The following is a 20,802-nucleotide window of genomic DNA, read 5'->3' as shown; positions in this document are numbered from 1 at the left end:
TCTCCACATCTCATTCATCGCCTCGCTCATGTGTTCATGTGTCCTGCTGTTTAATCATGTCCAGACAGCTGGCAGCTACAGCAGAATATGGAAGAACCACTGAACTTCACAAGAGGATGCTATTGTTGTTGAAATGAAGTAAAACTGCTCTCACTGTTCTGCCTTCTCTCTGTTGGCTTGTGTCTTCCTTTGCTTCAAATATTTATCCATATTCATGTTTTTTTTTAAATACATCAAAGGAACCTCACACTCAGTAACTATTTTAAATTGACGACAATGCTGTTGGCTCCCAAGTAAGAAGAAAATTATCTATCCATATTCACCATACCAAATCCTTCACTATTTTCAAAACCTCAATTACACGTTTCCTTAGCCTTCTCTACTTAGATGGAAATTGTGGCATCTCCAGTGAAGCTATGGGTGGAATTTTACAAGATTGTCTCTCAGGGCGGAATTTTACCAGCTCACTCCACCCATCGACGGTAAAATCACGCGAGAAACCAAGATCACGCCCGATTTCTCGGCTCTCGCGATTTTATAAGGGCGGGATTTCCAGGGAGGTCAGCCTCTCTCCAGAAATGGGCGCGAGGCTGAATAATTTATTTAAATATATGTAAATTTGAGTTTCCATGTGATTAATGAGCCCGGTGCTGAATCATCCAGGCTCACTTGCCTTTATGGTCTCACCAGGAGCGGTTCTCTCCGGCGAGGAAAACACCTGCTCCCCATGAATGGGAAACAGTTGTGTTGACCATGCCGGTGGAACCGGAAGCCATTGAGACCCCCCCGACCCCGGGGAGGCTGAGGGCCTCAATGTGGGGTGCCCCTTGGCACTGCCAGCCTGGCACCTTGGCACTGCCAGCCTGGCAATACCCAGTGGGCACCTTGGCACTGTCCATCGGGTAGTGCCAGAGGACGGGGCCTATGGGGGGGCATGGCCTAGGGTGGGTGGGGCCTATGGGGGGCTATGGGGGATTTACAAATAAAACCCCTACAAGGTTACGAATAAAATCTGTCCTTCTTTTCCTCCTCCAATACTTTGTTATCTTGAACCGGTCTTTACAGATCAGATCATCCAGAGACCTTGGATGGATAATCTATGTGCACTTTTTCTGGAAAGTTTAAATTTTACTTCAACAGAGGAAAATACAGCTTGAATGTCAAGTTAGCTATGGTGCATCTGATAAATTGCACAAATCTATATTTGATGAAATGTCTGAAAATATTGAACGAGGTTGGTATGATTGATTGTATTTTAGTGCTGTTTTACCCGAAAATACCTTGCACTAAATGTCTTGAGGCCCCAGCAGTAAGTTTTAATCCCTATTCATTTACCATTAAAAGATTTGTTCTTCTTTACCTACCGCATTAATGAATATTCGGAATGCCTTGGCAATGGGAGGAAAATCCAGTATGTGGAATTTTAAGGACTAGGTTGACACGGGAGATCTGAGACAAAATACAGAGGTTAGGAGCCCCTCGGTGTCTGTGCTGTTTGAAATGGAAAGACATTTATAATTTCATTTCAGAAGAAATAAACTCCTGATGAAGATTGTCTTTGTGGGTGGTCTAAACTGACAAGAACAAATGTAATCAGATTTTGTCAGCTCCGTGGGTTGCAAACACTGAAGCATCCGGAGGAAGCACCAAGCAAAATCATTACCATTTCTTTTTTTCAAACTTAAATAGGACTGTGGCTATTGAGTTCCATTAAAGAATACAGAAAATGTTTGTTCGGGGAATGCTAACTGAATTTAAATGCAGTCACTTCAGCAGATGTTGTTCACGTGACAAGTGCGGGCAATATGTTGAGTTGTGTTTTGAATGTTGCCTTCCTCCCTATTATTTGTGTTCACTTATCTTGAAAATTCTCGAACACAACACGAGTCACATTTGACTTATTTTACAGCTGTTCTGCACTGATTGGTCCAGAGTTTTACCATTTCCAAATATGTATTGCCACACTGCTATCAGTTGCCCCATTCAGAAGGCATTGCTATCAAATGGCTGGCTATTCACATTGGGAGGCGGAACTTTGCAATCACCCACAGCTATTTACTATTTTCAGAAGTTTCTTTAACTAGAACATGTGTATTTTTCTCACTCTTACACACACACACACACACACACCAATTTGTAAACATATCTCATGCAATTCCTCATGTAAGAACTTTTCTGCAACCATTCATCAAAAACCCATTTATCTTTTAATTGATGATGGGTCTGCTTTTGCCTATCACTTTAAGGTTATTTATTTGTGTCACAAGTTGACTTACATTGACACTGCACTGAAGTTACTGTGAAAATCCCCGAGTCGCCACACTCCGGCACCTGTTCGGGTACACTGAGGGAGAATTTAGCGTGGCCAATGCACCTAACCAGCATGTCTTCCAGACTGTGGGAGGAAACCAGAGCACCCGGAGGGTGGCACAGTAGCACAGTGGTTAGCACTGCTGCTTCACAGCTCCAGGGACCTGGGTTCAAACCCCGGCTCGGGTCACTGTCTGTGTGGAGTTTGCACATTCTCCCTGTGTCTGCGTGAGTTTCCTCCGGGTGCTCTGGTTTCCTCCCACAGTCCAAAGATGTGCGGGCTAGGTTGCTTGGCCATTCTGAATTGCCCCTTAGTGTCCCGGGATGCATAGGTTAGCGGAATTAGTGAGTAAATATGTAGGGATATGGGGACAGGGCCTGGGTGGGATTGTGGTTGGTGCAGACTCGATGGGCCGAATGGCCTCTTTCTGCACTGTAGGGTTTCTATAATTCTATAATAGGTAACACAAGCAGACACAGGGAGAACATGCAGACTCCACACAGACAGTGACCCAAGCCGGGAATCGAACCCGGGTCCCTGGCATTGTGAGGTAGCTTTGCTTATCACTGTGCCACCATGATGGCCTCATCATCAGAGGTATTCTTCACACAGTTGTTCCTCAGTCATTTGGAGTTCTAAGAAAGAGAGAGAAGTTCAGGTGAAAATATGGATCTACCACTCCTGAGTTTCCACATACAGTTTTCTGGCCTTTCACGCCAGCGGGATCCTCTGGAAAATCCTGCCCAATATGTCTTTCTTTCATCATTGCTGTGATTTGTCAGAATGGTTTTTAGTTGTTGGTCAAAATTTAACTTCTCCCACATATCAATTTGTCCATGTCTTTGGGAAAATCAGACAATCCGGAGAAAATGGAAGGCAATAATATTTGATAGTACTAGTTGTGGCTGAAGCATAATTTCATTCTTTCTTTTTGTGATCTGTTGCGTCAAACCTTCAATAGTCATTCCTTCAGTGAAAATGTGTTCAATGTTATTACCTCTGTGATGATGGATATTCAGTTCAATGAGACCTCAGAATCAGGTTCACGCCCATGCTAAGCATTTGGTCACGGACAGTATTTTGGCAGCTTGTCGCTTTGGAATTATTTGGATCAGTGGCATTGGCGGTGCTGAAATAACTTGGGTTTCTAAGATGCGCAAATATGCAACAGGAATTGTAAAGAATTGGTTTGTGGGCCAGGACATTCTGCCCACTGTTGTGGTGGTAGCAGCTGGGGGAGATACTCTGGCACTGCTGTCTCACCGAGTTCAATTCCGGCCTCAGGTGACAGTCTGTCTGGAGTTTGCACGTTCCCCCAGTGCCTGCGCGGGTTTCCTCCAGGTGCTCCGGTTTCCTCCCACACTCCAAAGATGTTCAGGTTACGTTGATTGGCCATGTTAATTTTCCCCTTAGTGTCAGGGAGATTAGAAGGGTAAATATGTGGGGTTATAACAATAGAGTTTGGGTGAGATTATTGTCAGTGCAGGCTCGATTATCCGAATGGCCTCCTTCTGCACAGTAAGGATTCTATGATTCTACGAATCAGTGGCCCAGCCAAATGTCTATTGAATTTCAGCAGGACCAGATGATCCTGGTGGCAGCACGGGCCATAAGATTCCACCCACGGTGTCCTTGATCGCATTGAGGGAATCTTGAACAATATCCCTCGCTGATTCCTTCCACAGAGCTTTATGAATCTGTTTGCTGCACAGCTAATTTGGAAATGCCATGTGTGAAATAAATAAATGACCTTTCTGTCGCTTCCCTTCATAAAATTTATTTATTTGTCCCCACTTTACCTTTCACCTTCTTTTGGCCGCACTGAGCTGAAGTGTTATTTACCAGCCAGGAAATTAAGGAGTTGAATTTCTCTGAGGTTTCTGCTGATCAGTTGGGCATTAAGAGAGCCATGGGCTAACTTGGTCATTCATCTTGCCTTCTTCGTTAACAGGAAGACTCTTGCTTACATGAGATATGAGACAATATACGATCGAGCACCAAAGAGCTATGCCACTGTATGATCTGTACTCTTTTACTGCTTTATAATGTCTGGTGACAATTGGGATTGAAAGGCACTGTCTGGAAGATACCTTGAATCTAGATTGCAAATAACTGCTTTCTATCTTCTATTGTAGAGTTAATCTGGAGGTCAATGACTGTTGATTTCCCCAGTCTATTATGTAATCCCGGCAGCTCCATACAGAATCAGAGCTGGAGGATTATTTGCTTTTACTCCAGAGACTCTGGATAGTTGTACATTTCAAACAGCTGTTCCTCAGCTGAGAAAATGACAAAATGAAATACAAAGGGCAACTAGATTCCTCCATCAGCATTTTTAACCTTGGTTCGATTTTTATCACCACCTGGCTGTTCACGCTATGTGGCACTTACACTGGTTCCTTCCTGTTCAATCTGAATGTCAAAACTAATGCTGACGGTCTTATTCCGAATATTTTGGATAAGGCCACTGATTGTCTTTAGCTCTCAAATGTAGTCGCCATTGCAAAATTAATTTTAAACGCTTTGTTGAAATGCTCAATTTGTGGCATTACAAACTTTGGGTGAATGATAAAAGCAAATCATAGAAATATATATATGGAAGTTAACGTTGTGAGAAAGTTAAACACAATAAAATTGTCTCAACAAGTGCTTGCACTAAACCATGCTGGAGAATATATTTTGAAGTTTATTTATTAGCGTCACAAGTAGGCTTACATTAACGCTGCAATGAAGTCACTGTGAAAATCCCCTAGTCGCCACGCTCTGGCTCCTGTTCGGGTACACTGAGGGAGAATTTAGCATGACCCAATGCACCTAACCAGCACGTCTTTCGACCTGTGGGAGTGAATCAGAGCACTCCGAGGAAACCCACGCAGACACGGGGAGAAAGCGCAGACTCCGCACAGACAGTGACCCAAGCCAGGAATCGAACCTTGGTCCCTGGTGTTGTGAGGCAGCTGTGCTAACCACTGTGCTACCATGCAGTGGTGAGAGCTCCAGTTTGCTGTCTGCCCCCCCCCCTCCTCCTCCCTCCCCCCTCAATAGCCCTTGACTCCCTTGGCTGCCGAAAATCAAATTCAACCCTAAATAAATTTAAAACGCAGTCTCCACAGCTTTCTGGGAAGAGAATTCCACCAAGTAACGAAGATAACAAAATTCTCACCTCTGTCTCAAAAGGTTATTCTTAAACTATGTTCCCTACTTTTAGGCCAGAATTTTCCCATCCCGCCTGCCATGGGAATCGCAGCGGGCGGAGGCAGACCATGCAAAGGTCCATTGACCTCAGGTGGGAATTTTCGACCATGGGGCGAGCGTGGCCGGAAAATCCCACCGTTAGGCCAGAATTTTACTGGCATGCTCGCCCCAGATTCATAAGATCGCATCCGAGGCCAATGGAGAATGCTGTCCTGTGAGCCTCAACGGGCGGGCGTACCGGTAAAATCAGGGCCTTAGTCTCTCATTGAATGTAGAGTATTGTATTACCAGCACATTCACTTTCATGGATGTGACATTATTCCTCATTATAGAATATAAATGCAGAGTCACTCATAATGTAACTGGAAAATTTAAGTCTGAGGTGTCCAATAAATTCTACTGTATTTGAGAAAAGCCTCTCATGGTCAATTAGCAGTAAAGACTGACTTCATAATTATGGGCTTTAAGATTTATTACTAATGTTATTATTAGTGATAAATAGAATATGAAGAATCAAGGCAGCTGAATATAAAAAGCAAGTACCTATTAAAGACTGGTGTCTATTATGCAGATAATGATTGTTGAAACAGTGCGGTTCCAAAGAACAGAGTGGTAGAAGAACCAGCTTGAATTGAATTAGTATGAAGTAATTGGGAAGGAAAAGTTGAAAAATGGAAGACAAACTTAGAAACTCAAACATCAATAACTTCAATTAAGCCACAGCAGCGTCAGTAATGAATAACTGGAGGATCATATTTGTTCCTTTTAAAACAAAATCTAGATAAGCCAATTGTAATAAATCTACAGTTGCTATTTTTGGTCAAGAATTAAACAAACTGTTGTCAAGACTGAACCTGTAGGTTAGATATTCCACAAGCAAATAAGAAATTGGATCAGGAGTAGGCCAAGTTCACTCCCCTCATGGCTACAGACAAAGCCCTGACTGCATTGTCCTCTGTTGGTGTCCTGGCATGTTAATTTTTTTTAATATGCCCAGTTTTCCCACACTGAAAACACAACGGATGGGCTCATGGCTGTTTGCCATCAAGGTTCTTTCTTTTAAAAGTGGGAGACTGATCTACTTTTCCTTCCCGACTCTCCTTTTCTCTGGAGCTTGTTTCTATTTTATCCACCTCCACCCTATCTCTCCCGAGCTTACCGGAGTTACTGTAGCTGGGTTTATTCCAAGTTTGCAGTTTGTGGGCCAACTCATAGTCACCAGATAGTTTGGATTGCTTCTTTGGCTTTTGAAACTCTTTGTTTCACCGCATGGGTTTCAAGGTTGTATGACTGGCAATTTTTGAACTCCAACAGGATTATTTCTCTTCAGCCCTCATGTGTATCAACCAACTCAAGACTTTTAGAACCATAGAACATTACAGCACAGAAACAGGCCTTTTGGCCCTTCTTGCCTGTGCCGAACCATTTTTGTGCCGAGTCCCACTGACCTGCACCTGGACTATATCCTTCCACACCCCTCTCATCCATGTGCCTGTCCAAGTTTTTCTTAAATGTTAAAAGTGAGCCCGCATTCACCACCTCATCTGGCAGCTCATTCCAAACTCCCACCACTCTCTGTGTGAAGAAGCCCCCCCTAATATTCCCTTTAAACTTTTCCCCCCTCACCCTTAACCCATGTCCTCTAGTAATTTTCTCCCCTAGCCTCAGTGGAAAAAGCCTGCTTGCATTCACTCTATCTATACCCATCATAATTTTATACACCTCTATCAAATCTTCCCTCATTCTTCTACGCTCCAGGGAATAAAGTCCTAACCTATTCAACCTTTCTCTCTAACTCAGTTTCTCAAGTCCCGGCAACATCCTTGTAAATCTTCTCTGCACTCTTTCAACCTTATTAATATCCTTCCTGTAGTTAGGTGACCAAAACTGCACACAATACTCTAAATTCGGCCTCACCAATCTCTTCTACAACCTCACCATAACATTCCAACTCTTATACTCAATACTTTGATTTATAAAGGCCAATGTACCAAAAGCACTCTTTACGACCCTATCTACCTGTGACGCCACTTTTAGGGAATTATGTATCTGTATTCCCAGATCCCTCTGTTCTACTGCACTCTTCAGTGTCCTACCATTTACTTTGTATGTTCTACCTTGGTTTGTCCTTCCAAAGTGCAATACCTCACACTTGTCTGCATTAAACTCGATCTGACATTTTTCAGCCCATTTTTCTAGAAAGGACCTACCTTGTGTTAAGTTGATCTTTCTCTGCATCCTATCTATGACTGTAACACTACATTCTGCACTCTCTCCTTTCCTTCGCTATGAACGGTATGCTTTGTCTGTATAACACGCAAGAAACAATACTTTTCGAGCACTCACACCCACCAGTCAAATGGGAGCAGTTTAATTCTTTTGAATTCAAGGGAGGTTTCATAGAATCATAGAATCCCTACAGTACAGAAGGAGGCCATTCGGCCCATCAAGTCTGCACCAACCACAATCCCACCCAGGCCCTGTCCCCATAACCCTACTTATTTACCCTACTAACCCCCTGACACGAAGAGGCAATTTAACATGATCAATCAATCTAATCTGCACATTTTTGGAGTGTGGGAGGAAACCGGAGCACCCGAAGGAAACTCATACAGACACAGGGAGAATGTGCAGACTCCACACAGACAGTGACCTGAGCCGGGAATCAAACCCAGGTTCCTGGCGCTGTGGGGCAGCAGTGCTAACCACTGTGCTGCCCTAGAAAGCCTAGACAAATACAGAAAGTGCCAGGATGAAGTAAAAAAGGAAATAAGGAAATCAAACAGAGGGTATGAAAAAAGATTACCAAGTACAGTTAAAGAGAACCAAAGATCTTTTTACCAGTATGTTACTGGTAAAAGGTTAGTTAAGGAAAATGTAGGACCTATCAGAGATGAAGAAATGAACTTGTGCGCGGATGCAAAGGCTGTAGGAGGGGTATAAATGAATATTTTGTCTCTGTGTTTACAAAGGAAAGGGATGATGCTGATATAATAGCCCAGGAGGAATACAGATATTGTACGGGATAGTCATAAAGAGAGAGGTAGTACTCGATGGATTAGAATCCTGGAAAGTTGATAAGACGCCAGAACCAGATGGATTGTTTCCAAGGCTGCTGAAGGAGGTCAGGGAGGGGATGGCAGATACTTGGAGGATGATTTTCCAATTTCAGTGGGCATTTTGTGAGAATTCCTAAACCTCGGGTGGTATGTTTCTGGCATTATTCATAATCACTCCATAAAGTACATGTTGCCTGTTCATAGCTTACAGAGCTGTCTGCAGGAAGCATGGAATAAACCTCATGGGCTTTTCCCATCAGCTGACTTTGCTCTGATGAAGGGTTATCTAGACTCGAAACGTTGGCTCTATTCTCTCCCCACAGGTGCTGTCAGATCTGCTGAGATTTTCCAGTATTTTCTGTTTTTGTTTCAGATTCCAGTCTCCGCAGTATTCTGCTTTTACATTTGCATTCGGAAGGTTCAGTGCCTTCCGGGCACTGCAACTGACCTGCCAACTTCTCAGAAGTTGTGAAGAGGGTTTCCAAATCCTCTCCTTCAAACTTGGACACTAGTTGGGAATATTTGAAGAAGTCAAAGCTTGTCTCTGAGCCTGGGCTGGTTGAATTATCATTGGTGTCTCTGTTGCATAAATACAACTGTGGTCATATAAACAGGGCCTAGTTTTAAGGCTGCTAAAATTGGATATCCTAAATTAGAGAATTGGGCATATTAAAATCAAACACAGTCAAACCTCAGGCAGGCCAATTGTACAAATACACAAACGTGCCTGTGCCTGACCCATCAACTACCCATCAAAGGTCGTTACAATCTATCGAGACTTAGCAGGAGATCATTGCACCTCATTGAAATGCACCGGCCTATTGTTCGAAGCCCAGATCGGGCCAGACTTTCTGTCACCAAGAGTTCCTGTAGAGACCTTATCTGATAACAAGTTATACGTGAGCAACAGCATGGAGATGGACACCTGGGGGCGGACCCTGGTGTCCTGTCAGGCAGACATCAAGATACCCACTGGGTATTGGAACCCCCTCCTGGAACCTCATTGGCCGGAAGCCAGAGAAGTTTCTGGAAAGGCAAGCAGGCTGGGGGATAAAGGGACACACTTGGAGACACACAGGAGCGAAGACTCGACTAAGGAGACGGCCTTGCCCATTCGGAAGACTGACCGAAGAAGGGAGGAAGGAAGAAGCTGCCATCGAGACTCACCTTCGTGACGACGGACCAGAGGGACTCAGAGAATCGAGCCTGCAGTTCAACCAAACCATCTTTATGGGTAGTATCCTTGAATCTGGGGTATCCTCTTGTTTTATGTGGGTAATTTAAGGGTTAATAGTGTTATTAATAAACTTGTTGAACCTTTACTTGTGTTTGTCCTTTGTCCATCTTGCAAATAAGGACACCGGGGTAAAACCTTAGAGTGTGCAAACTGGTCGAAAGTATCTGAGAATTAACAGGTACAACACAACTTTCCCCAGCGAGCTCAATCTGCCACTGTTTCACTTTCCATTTGTGCTTTTGAATTTTTCTCCCGCTTCTCCAGCTGCAGGGGTTGCACTTTTTCCCTCTCTATTTCTTTCTCCTGCCTTAGCAGGTCCTCTTTCCCTGTCTGAAACTCATCTAGCCTCTGCTCTTCCATGTGAATTTTGCCTGAGGTAACTTGATCTGTTCCATAAAAGCAAAATATTGTGGATGCTGTAATAATCTGAAATAAAAACAGAAAATGCTGGGACAAAACTCAGTAGGTGTGGCTTTGATTTGATTTGATTTATTATTGTCACATGTGAAAAGTATACAGTGAGAAGTATTGTTTCTTGCGCGCAATACAGACAAAGCATGCCGTACATAGAGAAGGAAATGAGAGTGTGCAGAATGTAGTGTTACAGTCATCGCTAGGGTGCAGAGAAAGATCAACTTAATGCAAGGTAGGTCCATTCAAAAGTCTGATGGCAGCAGGGAAGAAGCTGTTCTTGAGTCGGTTGGTAAGTGACCTCAGACTTTTGTATCCTTTTCCCAACAAAAGAAGGTGGAAGAGAGAATGTCCGGGGTGCGTGGAATCCTTAATTATGCTGGCTGCTTTGCCGAGGCAGCGGGAAGCGTAGACAGAGTCAGTGCATGGGAGGCTGGTTTGCATGATGGATTGGGCTACATTCATGACCTATTGAAGTTTCTTGCCGTCTTAGGCAGAACAGGAGCCATACCAAGCTGTGATACAACCAGAAAGAATGCTTTCTATGGTAGCATCTGTAGAGAGAGAAACAGTGTTAATGTTTTGTGGTGATTGCTCCTTTAAGGATCATTCTGCACAGTGAGGGTCATATGACCTAGGAAACCAATCGGGATTGTCATGGTAAATGCTGGCTTCTGTACTCAGAGTCATCTCAGGAGCTGCAGCCATGAGGCCACAAGCCTCTGTTTAGGTTTAACCTGTGAATAAACAAGTTGTGTTTTCCCTAAACTGGTGAATGAGCAGAGGAAAGCAATTAGTTCTCTGTTAGACAGAATACAGACACTGACAGAGTTAACAGTAGGAAGAGGAATGATAACCTACCCACATAGAACCATAGAAACATGTGAGTGCAGTGAGAGAATTAAAACAAGTAACTGTGATTTTAAGACATGTAAGTTGATATTTTAAATGCATTTCAAAGTATTTTACTGTGATTATGCTTTCAGTCGATGCAAGGAACCGAAAGGCCTAATGGGAAAGTTGAATAGTTTGGAGCCAAAGGCCTGGGAGCCCATTAGTTAGCAAACTCATATCTGGGAGATCATTACAAGGCAACATATTTTTAATGAAGTTTTACCTTTATATTGTAACATTGGTTTCGCGAGTATAATTGCCACCTCATCGGAAAACCTCGCTAACTGCATCTTTACATTTAGTGATAAAGATTTAAATAAAAATGCCCTGACGGTGAGTATCCACAGTTTATAGTGAAGTTGAGAAAAGGAAAGAGTACTTGCCAAAATGGCCCTCTTTGGATAGATCCATATGACTCTTCCACGGAGGAGTAGACACAATGCCTTGGGTATTAATTCCAAGCAAACAAAAGGAGGCAAAACAAAAGATTTGAGTGTATGTGGAACCCAAATTTATAATCTGATTCAAATCCTCACACCCCTAAGCGCACCCAATCATTCAGCGAGCTTGTGGAATAGGTGAAGTCACATTTCCAGCCTAAACCATCAATCCTACTCCAGAAATTCAAGTTTAATTCAAGGGGGAGTTCCCCAGGTGAAACAATTGTGATTTATATCATCCAGACATGCTGACATGAGGTTGCCCTCAGGATGTGTGTTACTAAATATATTTAAGACATGCTGGTTTCTATCAGGTGACAACAGTATACAATAGTATTCCTGTTGTCCAAAAAAATGGTCCCTGTGATGTGAACATAGTAAGAAGTCTCACAACACCAGGTTAAAGTCCAACAGAGACTTCCTACTGTGCTTATCCCAGTCCAACGCTGGCATCTCCACATGATGTGAACATTGACACACAATGGTATTTGAATCTCAACTCCTTGTGATGGAATAGCTTTCTCTCCCACCCATTGTGTTTTTTTATTCAGCCATGGGACATGGGCATTGCTGGCTGGCCAGTATTTATTGTCTAGTTGCCTGAGGGCAGTTGAGAGTCAACTCCAGAGCTAAGGCTCTGGAATCACATGTAGGCCAGACCATGTAAGGACATCAATAGATTCTTAATTCCAGATATTTTTTATTGAATTCAAATTCCATCATCTGCCATGGCGGGATTCAAACCCGGGTCCCCAGAACGTTAGCTGAGTTTCTGGATTAATAGTCAAGCAATAATACACTTGGCCATCGCCTCCCCTAAATGCCAAGTTATCTTCCAAATGAGGCAAGAGGTAATTCTATTTATCAATTCAAAGTCCCCTTATCAGGTGCAGTGTTCAAAAGGGACCAAGATTTTCACACCTTCAGGCGAAGCCATTATCTGTTTGAGGACTCATTAAATTTCAAAAGTCTTTTCATGTCTGGATATGTCTGTCTGCAATCCACTCAGAACATTCTGGAAACTCGACCACATTTCAGAGGAAAAGGTCAGGAGGCTTTTGGCAGCCATCTTTATAGCTTCTTGCATCCACTTAAAAAAAGCTTTTTTTTTTACAAAATCTCCAATATCACAACGATGCATTTGCGATACCTCTGGCCTTAATCGGAAACAAAATATTGATATACGTACTTTCATGTTTTACAGAATTACAAAAAATAAAGACAGATTTTTTTTAATGCACTCAGACAGACGGCTGATGGGCCGAAGGGACTTTGCTACGCTGTATGACTCTGTGGCTGGGAATTCTCCGCTGTTCACGCCAGCGGGATTCTCCAGTCCCGCCGGCACCTCACCCCCACCTGCAGGTTTCCCACGGGGCACAGAGTGATGTCAATGGGAATTCGCATTGACACAGTGGCGGGACCAAAGAATCCCCCCACTAGCAAACAACGCGCAACCTCCTGCCGGCGGAAAACACGTGGCCGGGAGCCTGGGGAATCTCACCCAGTGACTCTATGACTCCATGATGCAATACAGTTCTCCTATTTATATTTTCCAGTTAGGTTTTTGGTATCTAGGCATTTCTTTTCCTTCCCTTTTTCCCCAGTTTTACAACAGTTTACACTGATCTGAAATTTGGAGCTTCTCTGGACTCACTCCCTGCAGCCTTTTCGTGATTGATGCCTTTATAGGTAAATCTAAAGTTATATCGATTGCTGCTTCATCACCTGAATGCATTTTCTGTTCACTCCCCAGACTTAAACCTTTTAAATTCTCTCTCTGAGTGAGTAAGTTAGCAATAGCCTCTTTCTGTGCCAATAACTCATGCTTTCTTTGGTCAAAGCCCCTTCTCGCTGATACAAAGCTGCCATTAAGATGCTTTTTATGTTCTAGTAAGAATGTTTGATATTCCTGTCTGGTTTGCTCCCTGAACAGTTTAAAATATTTCAGTTTTTCCTCATTCCACTCAGATTGGATCTTATTTCATTCTTTTCAAGCCACGTTGACAGCTTCTACTTTTTGAGTTCAGGGCTGGAATAACCTTCAAACAAAACTAAGTGTCCAATGGGCGGGAAAATGGGAGTATTTCCCGCCCACTTTTTGGGTGTACTTACCGGAATGATTCTCCGACACTCTGTGCAATGCAGAGATTCACGCCGGTAAGGGGTGGGTGGGATGTATTCCTGCCCGAGAAGCCAGCAGCATATCACTGAGCAGGCCATTGCGCGTGCGCCAATCTGTCAGTGCCGAGGTTAGCGTATGCGCACTGGCGCATTGCTGGCCTCTGATCATTAGCCTTCCCCGCAACCCACCTGATTGCTGGCATTCTGGACCCCCTGATGGTCAGCCCCAATCGCCCTCCTCCCTCTCCCACCAATTCCAGTATCCCAGTGCAGAGTGGCAATGGGTTACCCCCCCCGCCACACCCATCACCTCCCAATAGGCCCTGCCCCCCACCCCCTTGGCACTGTCCAGCAGGCAGTGCCAGTTTGCCTCTTGGGCAGTGCCAGGGTGCCAAGCTGGCATTGCCAGACTGACACTGCCCAAAGGGCATCCCCCTTGCTCCAACCTCCTTGGAGGGGCCTCAACGGCCTGTGTCCCCCACTAGCAGGGTGAGTTGGCCTGTTCCCCATTAGCGGGGATCAAATGTAAACTCTACTGGTTGGAACCACTCCCGGTGGGGGTGGGTGGCAGGGAGAGACACTAGCAGGCCCGGAGAATACCATCTTGGGCCCGCTAATCATATGGAAATGTCAGTTTCCATGACATTTCCATCGGATAATCAGCTCTGTGCTGGAAATTGGCGCAGAGCTGATTGCACTAAAAGAAAGCGTCTGGGAGATTCGTGACTGGCTGGACTCGAACAGCGCAGTGGGCCGAGAGAAACCTGCCCCATAGTTTTTTTCTCTAAAACCTTCCTTCACTTCAAAAATTAACTTTTGAACTGAGTTCAATGTCTCTTAATTTCTCAGCTATATTTGTGGCTCCACCCTCAGGGGTGTGGCTATTCAGAATCACAGAATTGCTACAGTGCAGAAGGCCATTCAGCCCACCGTGTCTCCACAGTTTCTTCATTGGAGTGTTATGACTTAGTGCCATCCCCCTGCCTTTTCCCCATAACTCTGCACATTGTTTCTATTCAAATAATCTTCTTATACCCTCTTGAATGCCTTGATTGAACCTGCCTCCACCACACTCCTAAGCCGTGCATTCCAGACCCAAACCACTTGTTGTGTGAAAGAGTTTGTTTGCACATCGCATTTGCTTCCTTTGCAAATCACTATACATCTTTGCCCTCTCGTTTTCAATCCTTTTACGAGTGGGAATAGTTTCTCCCAATCTACTCTGTCCAGCCCTCTCATGATTTTGAGCACCTCAAACAAATCTCCTCTTAGCTTTCTCTTCTCCAAGGAGAACAGTCCCAACTTCTCCAATCTATCTTCATCACTGAAATTTCTCATCAATGGAACCATTTTTGTAAACCTCGTCTGCACCCCCTCCAATATATTTACATTCTTCCTAAAGCATGGCGCCCAGAACTGTACACAACACTCCAGCTGAGGTGTAGCTGGTGTCCTATACAAGTTCAGCACAACCTCCTTGCTCTTGCACGCTCTCTCCTATTAATAAATCCTAGGATACCTTTGGTGCGATTTTCCTGCCACGCTTGCCCCAAAACCAGAAAATCCTGCCCGAGATCAATGGACCTTTTTATAGTCCACCCCCGCCGGTTACGATTCCCGTGACAGGCGGGACTGGAAAATTCCACCCCATATGCTTCATTAACAGCTCTCTCCATGTGCTCTCTTTTCAATGACGTATGCACGCATACACCAAGGTCCATCTGCTCCTGCACACCTTTAGAGATGTACCCTTTATTTTTTACTGCCTCTCTGTGTTATTCCTATTAAATTGAATCAGTTCAAACTTCTCTGCATTGAAACTCATCTGCCACCTATCTGCCTACTCCACCAACTTGTCGACCTCCTTTTGAAGGTCATAGTTTACAGTGCTTCCATTGCTCTTTGCACTGCTTAAACACAGGCAGATCTACTCAATTCAATGCTGGCTGGTATTAACCCATTAGGATCACTCTGAAATCTCACGGGGGCAATTCTCCCAGTGAAGCAGTCTGGGAGACATCAGCGGAGGCTGTTTAGTGGGTTCCCCGTTGGATACAATGGCCTCCACGCACCTCAAGTCTGCGAGAAAACCCTCCCAGAGGCACCAGGCCTTAAAAATTGCCATCGGGCAATTTAATATCTGATTAATTTCCTTGGAACGTTTCAAAACGTTTAATCAAAAGACGTTTGACAGTAAGGGGCTCCCAGTTTTATTTCACTTGCAAAAGCTCCATGCTTGGCATACCTGCAAATTGTCACTTAAAATTTCCATTTAAAATGTTTCTTCATAAAGGCAAATGCTGCCTTGGAATGCAAGAGAAGTTGTCAAGCTCTACTGTGTGTGCAGTACATAAAGATTAGAACATGGAAATAAGCCTTTTGACCTAAGTGTTATACTGTTCACTCTACATGCGAACACACCGCCCAGCCTGTTCCCATGTCGTCTTAACCCCTTCTCCGTCATCCACCCATCCAAATATAACCTTGAATCTTGTCTGCTTCTAACACTAGCTTTGGACTTGAATTCGGCAGCCACACAGCTCTCTCTACTCTCCTGCCTTCTGTTTTAAATCATTTCCATCAATAGTCATTTGGCAGTATAGATTTGTTTGAAAAAGAGATTTTTTTTTTGCCGAAGCTTTTTGTCTTACACTCATCAGGACAATCCACAACAAAATACCAATGTCATGGAAAACAGCATACTGTGTGAGACAAGGATGCAGATTGGCAGAGGCACTGCCATGGAGAATGTACCAGCTGATGGTGACTGACAGTTAACTGCCAAGTCCTCTTTGAAATTTAAACCAGGCAGCTTGATTCTGATCCTTCAAGACATTGTCCTGGGGAATGAACCAGTTAACGGTTGTCACTTATTTTGTTTAGCTGAGACAGACACAATGTGTTTACTTGCTCTTTCTGTCTGCAAAGAACAGGGCCTTGTGTATTAAGTTTGTAATTTCCAGTGCGCACACATACGCCACACTGCGAGCCTGACTGACAATCTTAAATTGGTTATCAGCCTAATTCTTAGCACATTGAGGATTATTTAATAAATGTCCAATCACAGAATCACATCTAATTTCTGAGTTCCGCAAGGGGATCCTGGGAGTCGTTTCCTCTCCTTTCTTTCCTTTCCTCTCTCTCCCAGCACTGGCAGCTGTTTGTACACAGTGTCCCACCAACAACACCCCCAGACCCCCCACCTACAAACACACACGCTCACACCCCCCACAAACACACACACACATCCCACCTACAAACACACACGCTCACAACCCCCACAAACACACACACACTCACACACACCCCCCATAAACACACATACACGCTCACAACCCCCACAAACACACACACACTCACCCCCTATAAACACACACACCCCACACACACACCCCACAAACGCGCACACACACACACTCACACACACCCCCACAAACACACACACACACACTCACCCCCCACAAACACACGCACACACTCACACACCCCCCCCACAAACACACACTCACACACACCCCTACAAACACACACACACACACACTCACACACACCCCCACAAACGCACACTCACACACACCCCCACAAACGCACACTCACACACACCCCCACAAACACGCACACACTCACCCCCCACAAACACACGCACACACTCACACACCCCCCCCACAAACACTCACACACACCCCCACAAACGCACACTCACACACACCCCCACAAACACACACACACTCACCCCCCACAAACACACGCACACACTCACACACCCTCCCCCCACAAACACACACTCACACACACCCCTACAAACACACACACACACTCACACACACCCACACAAACACACCACACACACCCCCACAAACACACACACACACACTCACCCCCCACAAACACACGCACACACTCACACACCCCCCCCCACAAACACACACTCACACACACCCCTACAAACACACACACACACACACACACACACACCCCCACAAACGCACACTCACACACACCCCCACAAACACACACTCACACACACCCCCACAAACACACACACACTCACCCCCCACAAACACACGCACACACTCACACACCCCCCCCACAAACACTCACACACACCCCCACAAACGCACACTCACACACACCCCCACAAACACACACACACTCACCCCCCACAAACACACGCACACACTCACACACCCCCCCCCCACAAACACACACTCACACACACCCCTACAAACACACACACACTCACACACACCCACACAAACACACACACACACTCACACACACCCCCACAAACGCACACTCACACACACCCCCACAAACACACACACACTCACCCCCCACAAACACACGCACACACTCACACACCCCCCCCACAAACACACACTCACACACACCCCTACAAACACACACACACACACACACCCACACAAACACACCACACACACACTCATACTAACACTCACACACTGACACAACACTTGCACACAGACACACTCACATTCACACTCACTTTTCACAGTGACTTCATTGCAGTGTTAATGTAAGTCTTCTTGTGACACCAATAAATAAACTTAAACACACACTGACACACTTGTTGTGGCAGAAAATATTGAAAGTTAACAAAGAAATGGACTCGTGTAAACATTTTAAATTTGAGGTTGAGAATTTAAAATGAGAACAGTTCAGGTAGCAGGAGCCAACTTCAGCACGGACAGGGGCAGTGCAAACAGGTCCTCCGCCTGGTTGGAACCAGAACTGCAGCTACTGGTTTGATACTGGGAACAATGGTGTAAATTGGTACATTATTCCCAAATTAAAATCTTTCAAGTATTTTAAACGCCATTTTCTCCTGTTTCTTCACAGTGCCTATCAACTGGTTGTTAAGGAAGAACATTTACGAAAGTCCAGGAGGGCAGCAGATACGAGTGAGTGCTTTCCTGTCCCAGTCGGCTACAAGAATGCCTCTGTGCTTGATTCACTGCATTACACTGCTGCCGAGTTGAAACCTCCGAACCTTCCTATGACCCAGCCATTTACGGTGGGAGATAACAAAACATACAATGGCTACTGGAACCCGCCACTTTCCCCACTGAAAAGCTACAGCATATTCTTTCAAGCACTCAGCAAAGCCAATGGGGTAGGTACTGTTTGACAGAAAAAGATTTCCAAAAACAGCAATGCATCTGAATGTATGAAATATAGTTCACCGTATACAGCAGTTCCAACAAAACGGGAGAAAATGGTAAACTTTGAAATCTGGAAAGGATTTTAAATTAACTTGTGACCTGCTTGCAAATCTCTTCTTGGCCATGAGACCAACATTTTATTCAAAATTCAGGGCAGTTATCTGTAAATTAATTTAAACTGTTAGCGATTGAATGAGGCAAATATCCCTGTTAAAAAAAAACCTTATGAGACAATTAATAAAATGGATATATTATGGAAGTTAACAAAGATCATACTTCAATCATGAACATCGATTTCTTTTTAAATACCACAGTTTCAAGCTTTAAATGGGCAATTTTGGGACTAATTTCCATTCTCCACTCTGAGTGATTATCTGGAAGCTCGCTAATCGCCGCCCCATTGTACAACCAGCCTGATTTTCATCTGGTTAGAGTCAATGGAATGAAAATCAGGAGAGTTTTAAAAGCAGCCAGACAATTTATTCTGCCAGATTATTGCCCTGGTAGTGAAGGTAACAATTACTGCCTTTATCATAAAGATCAATGAACAAAAGCTCTAATACACTGAAGGGAAATGTCAGATAAAAAGTGCAAAATGAATTGGCACCAAGAGGATTTTTTTTTTCTTTTTTGATTCATTCACGGTATGTATCCATTGCTGTCAATGCCAGCGTGTAATGCCCCTTCCTTTAACTGCCCTTTAGAAGATAGCAATCCATGTGATGTAGGGACATCCACAGTGCCACGGTGGCACAGTGGTTAGCACTGCTGCCTCACAACGCCAGAGAGCCGGGTTCGATTCCCGGCTTGGATTGCTGTTTGTGTGGAGTTTGCATGTTCTCCCCGTATCTACGTGAGTTTCCTCCGAGTGCTCCGGTTTCCTTCCACAGTCCAAAGATGTGCGGGTGAGGTGGATTGGGCCATGCTAAATTGTCCCTTAGTGTCGGGGGGGACGAACTAGGGTAAATGCATGGCGTTATGGGGACAGGGCCTGGGTGGGATTGTGGTCGGTGCAGACTGGATGGGCTGAATGGCCTCCTTCTGCACCTTAGGATTCGATGAGTGGGGAATTTAAGGATTCTGACCAACTGAGGGAATGATGACCGAAACAGAAATGCTGGAAAATCTCAGCAGGTCTGATAGCATCTGTGGAGAGAGAATAGAGCCAACATTTTGATTCTGGATGACCCATCGTTAAGAGCGGGAATGGTGATATGGTTCCAAGTCAGGATGGTATGCGTGACTTGGAAGTGAGTTGCAGGTGGTGGTGTTCCCATGCACCTACTTCCCTTATCCTTCCAGCTGGTGCAGGTTTCAGAGAAGCTGTTCAAGGAGCCTTGGCAAGTTGCTGCAGTGGAACTTGTATTATGTGTGCTAGTGGTACAGGGAATGAATGTTTAAGGTGGCACTGATTAAGTGGATAATATTACATCATATTCCTGCTTAAAGATGATGGACTGGCTTTGGGCAGTGAGGACGTGATTTACTCACTGCAGTTTATCCATCCTTTGAACTGTGCTCTTTGGCACACCTATGACAGAATCACAGAACTGTTACGGTGCAGAAGGAGACCATTTGGCCTATCGGCCGGAATTCTACCGGCATTCTCCGTTGGCCTTGGGTGGGATCGTATTAACCTTGAGCGGACGTGCCGGTAAAATTCCACCCATCGTGTATGCACTGGCTCTCCAAACAGCCATTATGACTTAGTGTCATTCCCCTGCCTTTTCTCCATGCCTCTGCACATTGTTCCTATTCAGGTAATCATCTAACGCTCTCTTGAATGCCTCGATTGAACCTGCTCCCAACGCACTTCCAGGCAGCGCATCCCAGACCTGAAAGACCCGCTGTGTGAAAAAGTTCTGTTTTCTCACATGACATGAGTATGTCGATAGTGAAGAAGCCAGCAATGGTGATGCCGTTGAATGTCAAGGGGAAGCAGTTAGAC

At 44.6% G+C, this 20,802-nt stretch overlaps 1 protein-coding gene across 2 annotated transcripts in view; it reads left to right on the top strand.

Annotated features, from left to right (window-relative positions):
* The window catches only part of ptprt (protein tyrosine phosphatase receptor type T), a 999,403-nt gene that overhangs the window by 629,684 nt on the left and 348,917 nt on the right, over positions 1 to 20,802 (top strand). For both annotated transcript variants that reach the window (XM_078236146.1, XM_078236147.1), the window contains exon 11: positions 18,532 to 18,805. In XM_078236146.1, coding sequence (XP_078092272.1) covers positions 18,532 to 18,805 — 274 coding nt within the window. The remainder of the gene's footprint in view (positions 1 to 18,531; positions 18,806 to 20,802) is intronic.

This window comes from Mustelus asterias, chromosome 20 (genome assembly GCF_964213995.1).
Source record: "Mustelus asterias chromosome 20, sMusAst1.hap1.1, whole genome shotgun sequence".
Lineage (NCBI taxonomy): Eukaryota > Metazoa > Chordata > Chondrichthyes > Carcharhiniformes > Triakidae > Mustelus > Mustelus asterias.
Note: the sequence above shows the minus strand (reverse complement) of the source record. Positions and strands in the feature narration are given on the sequence as shown.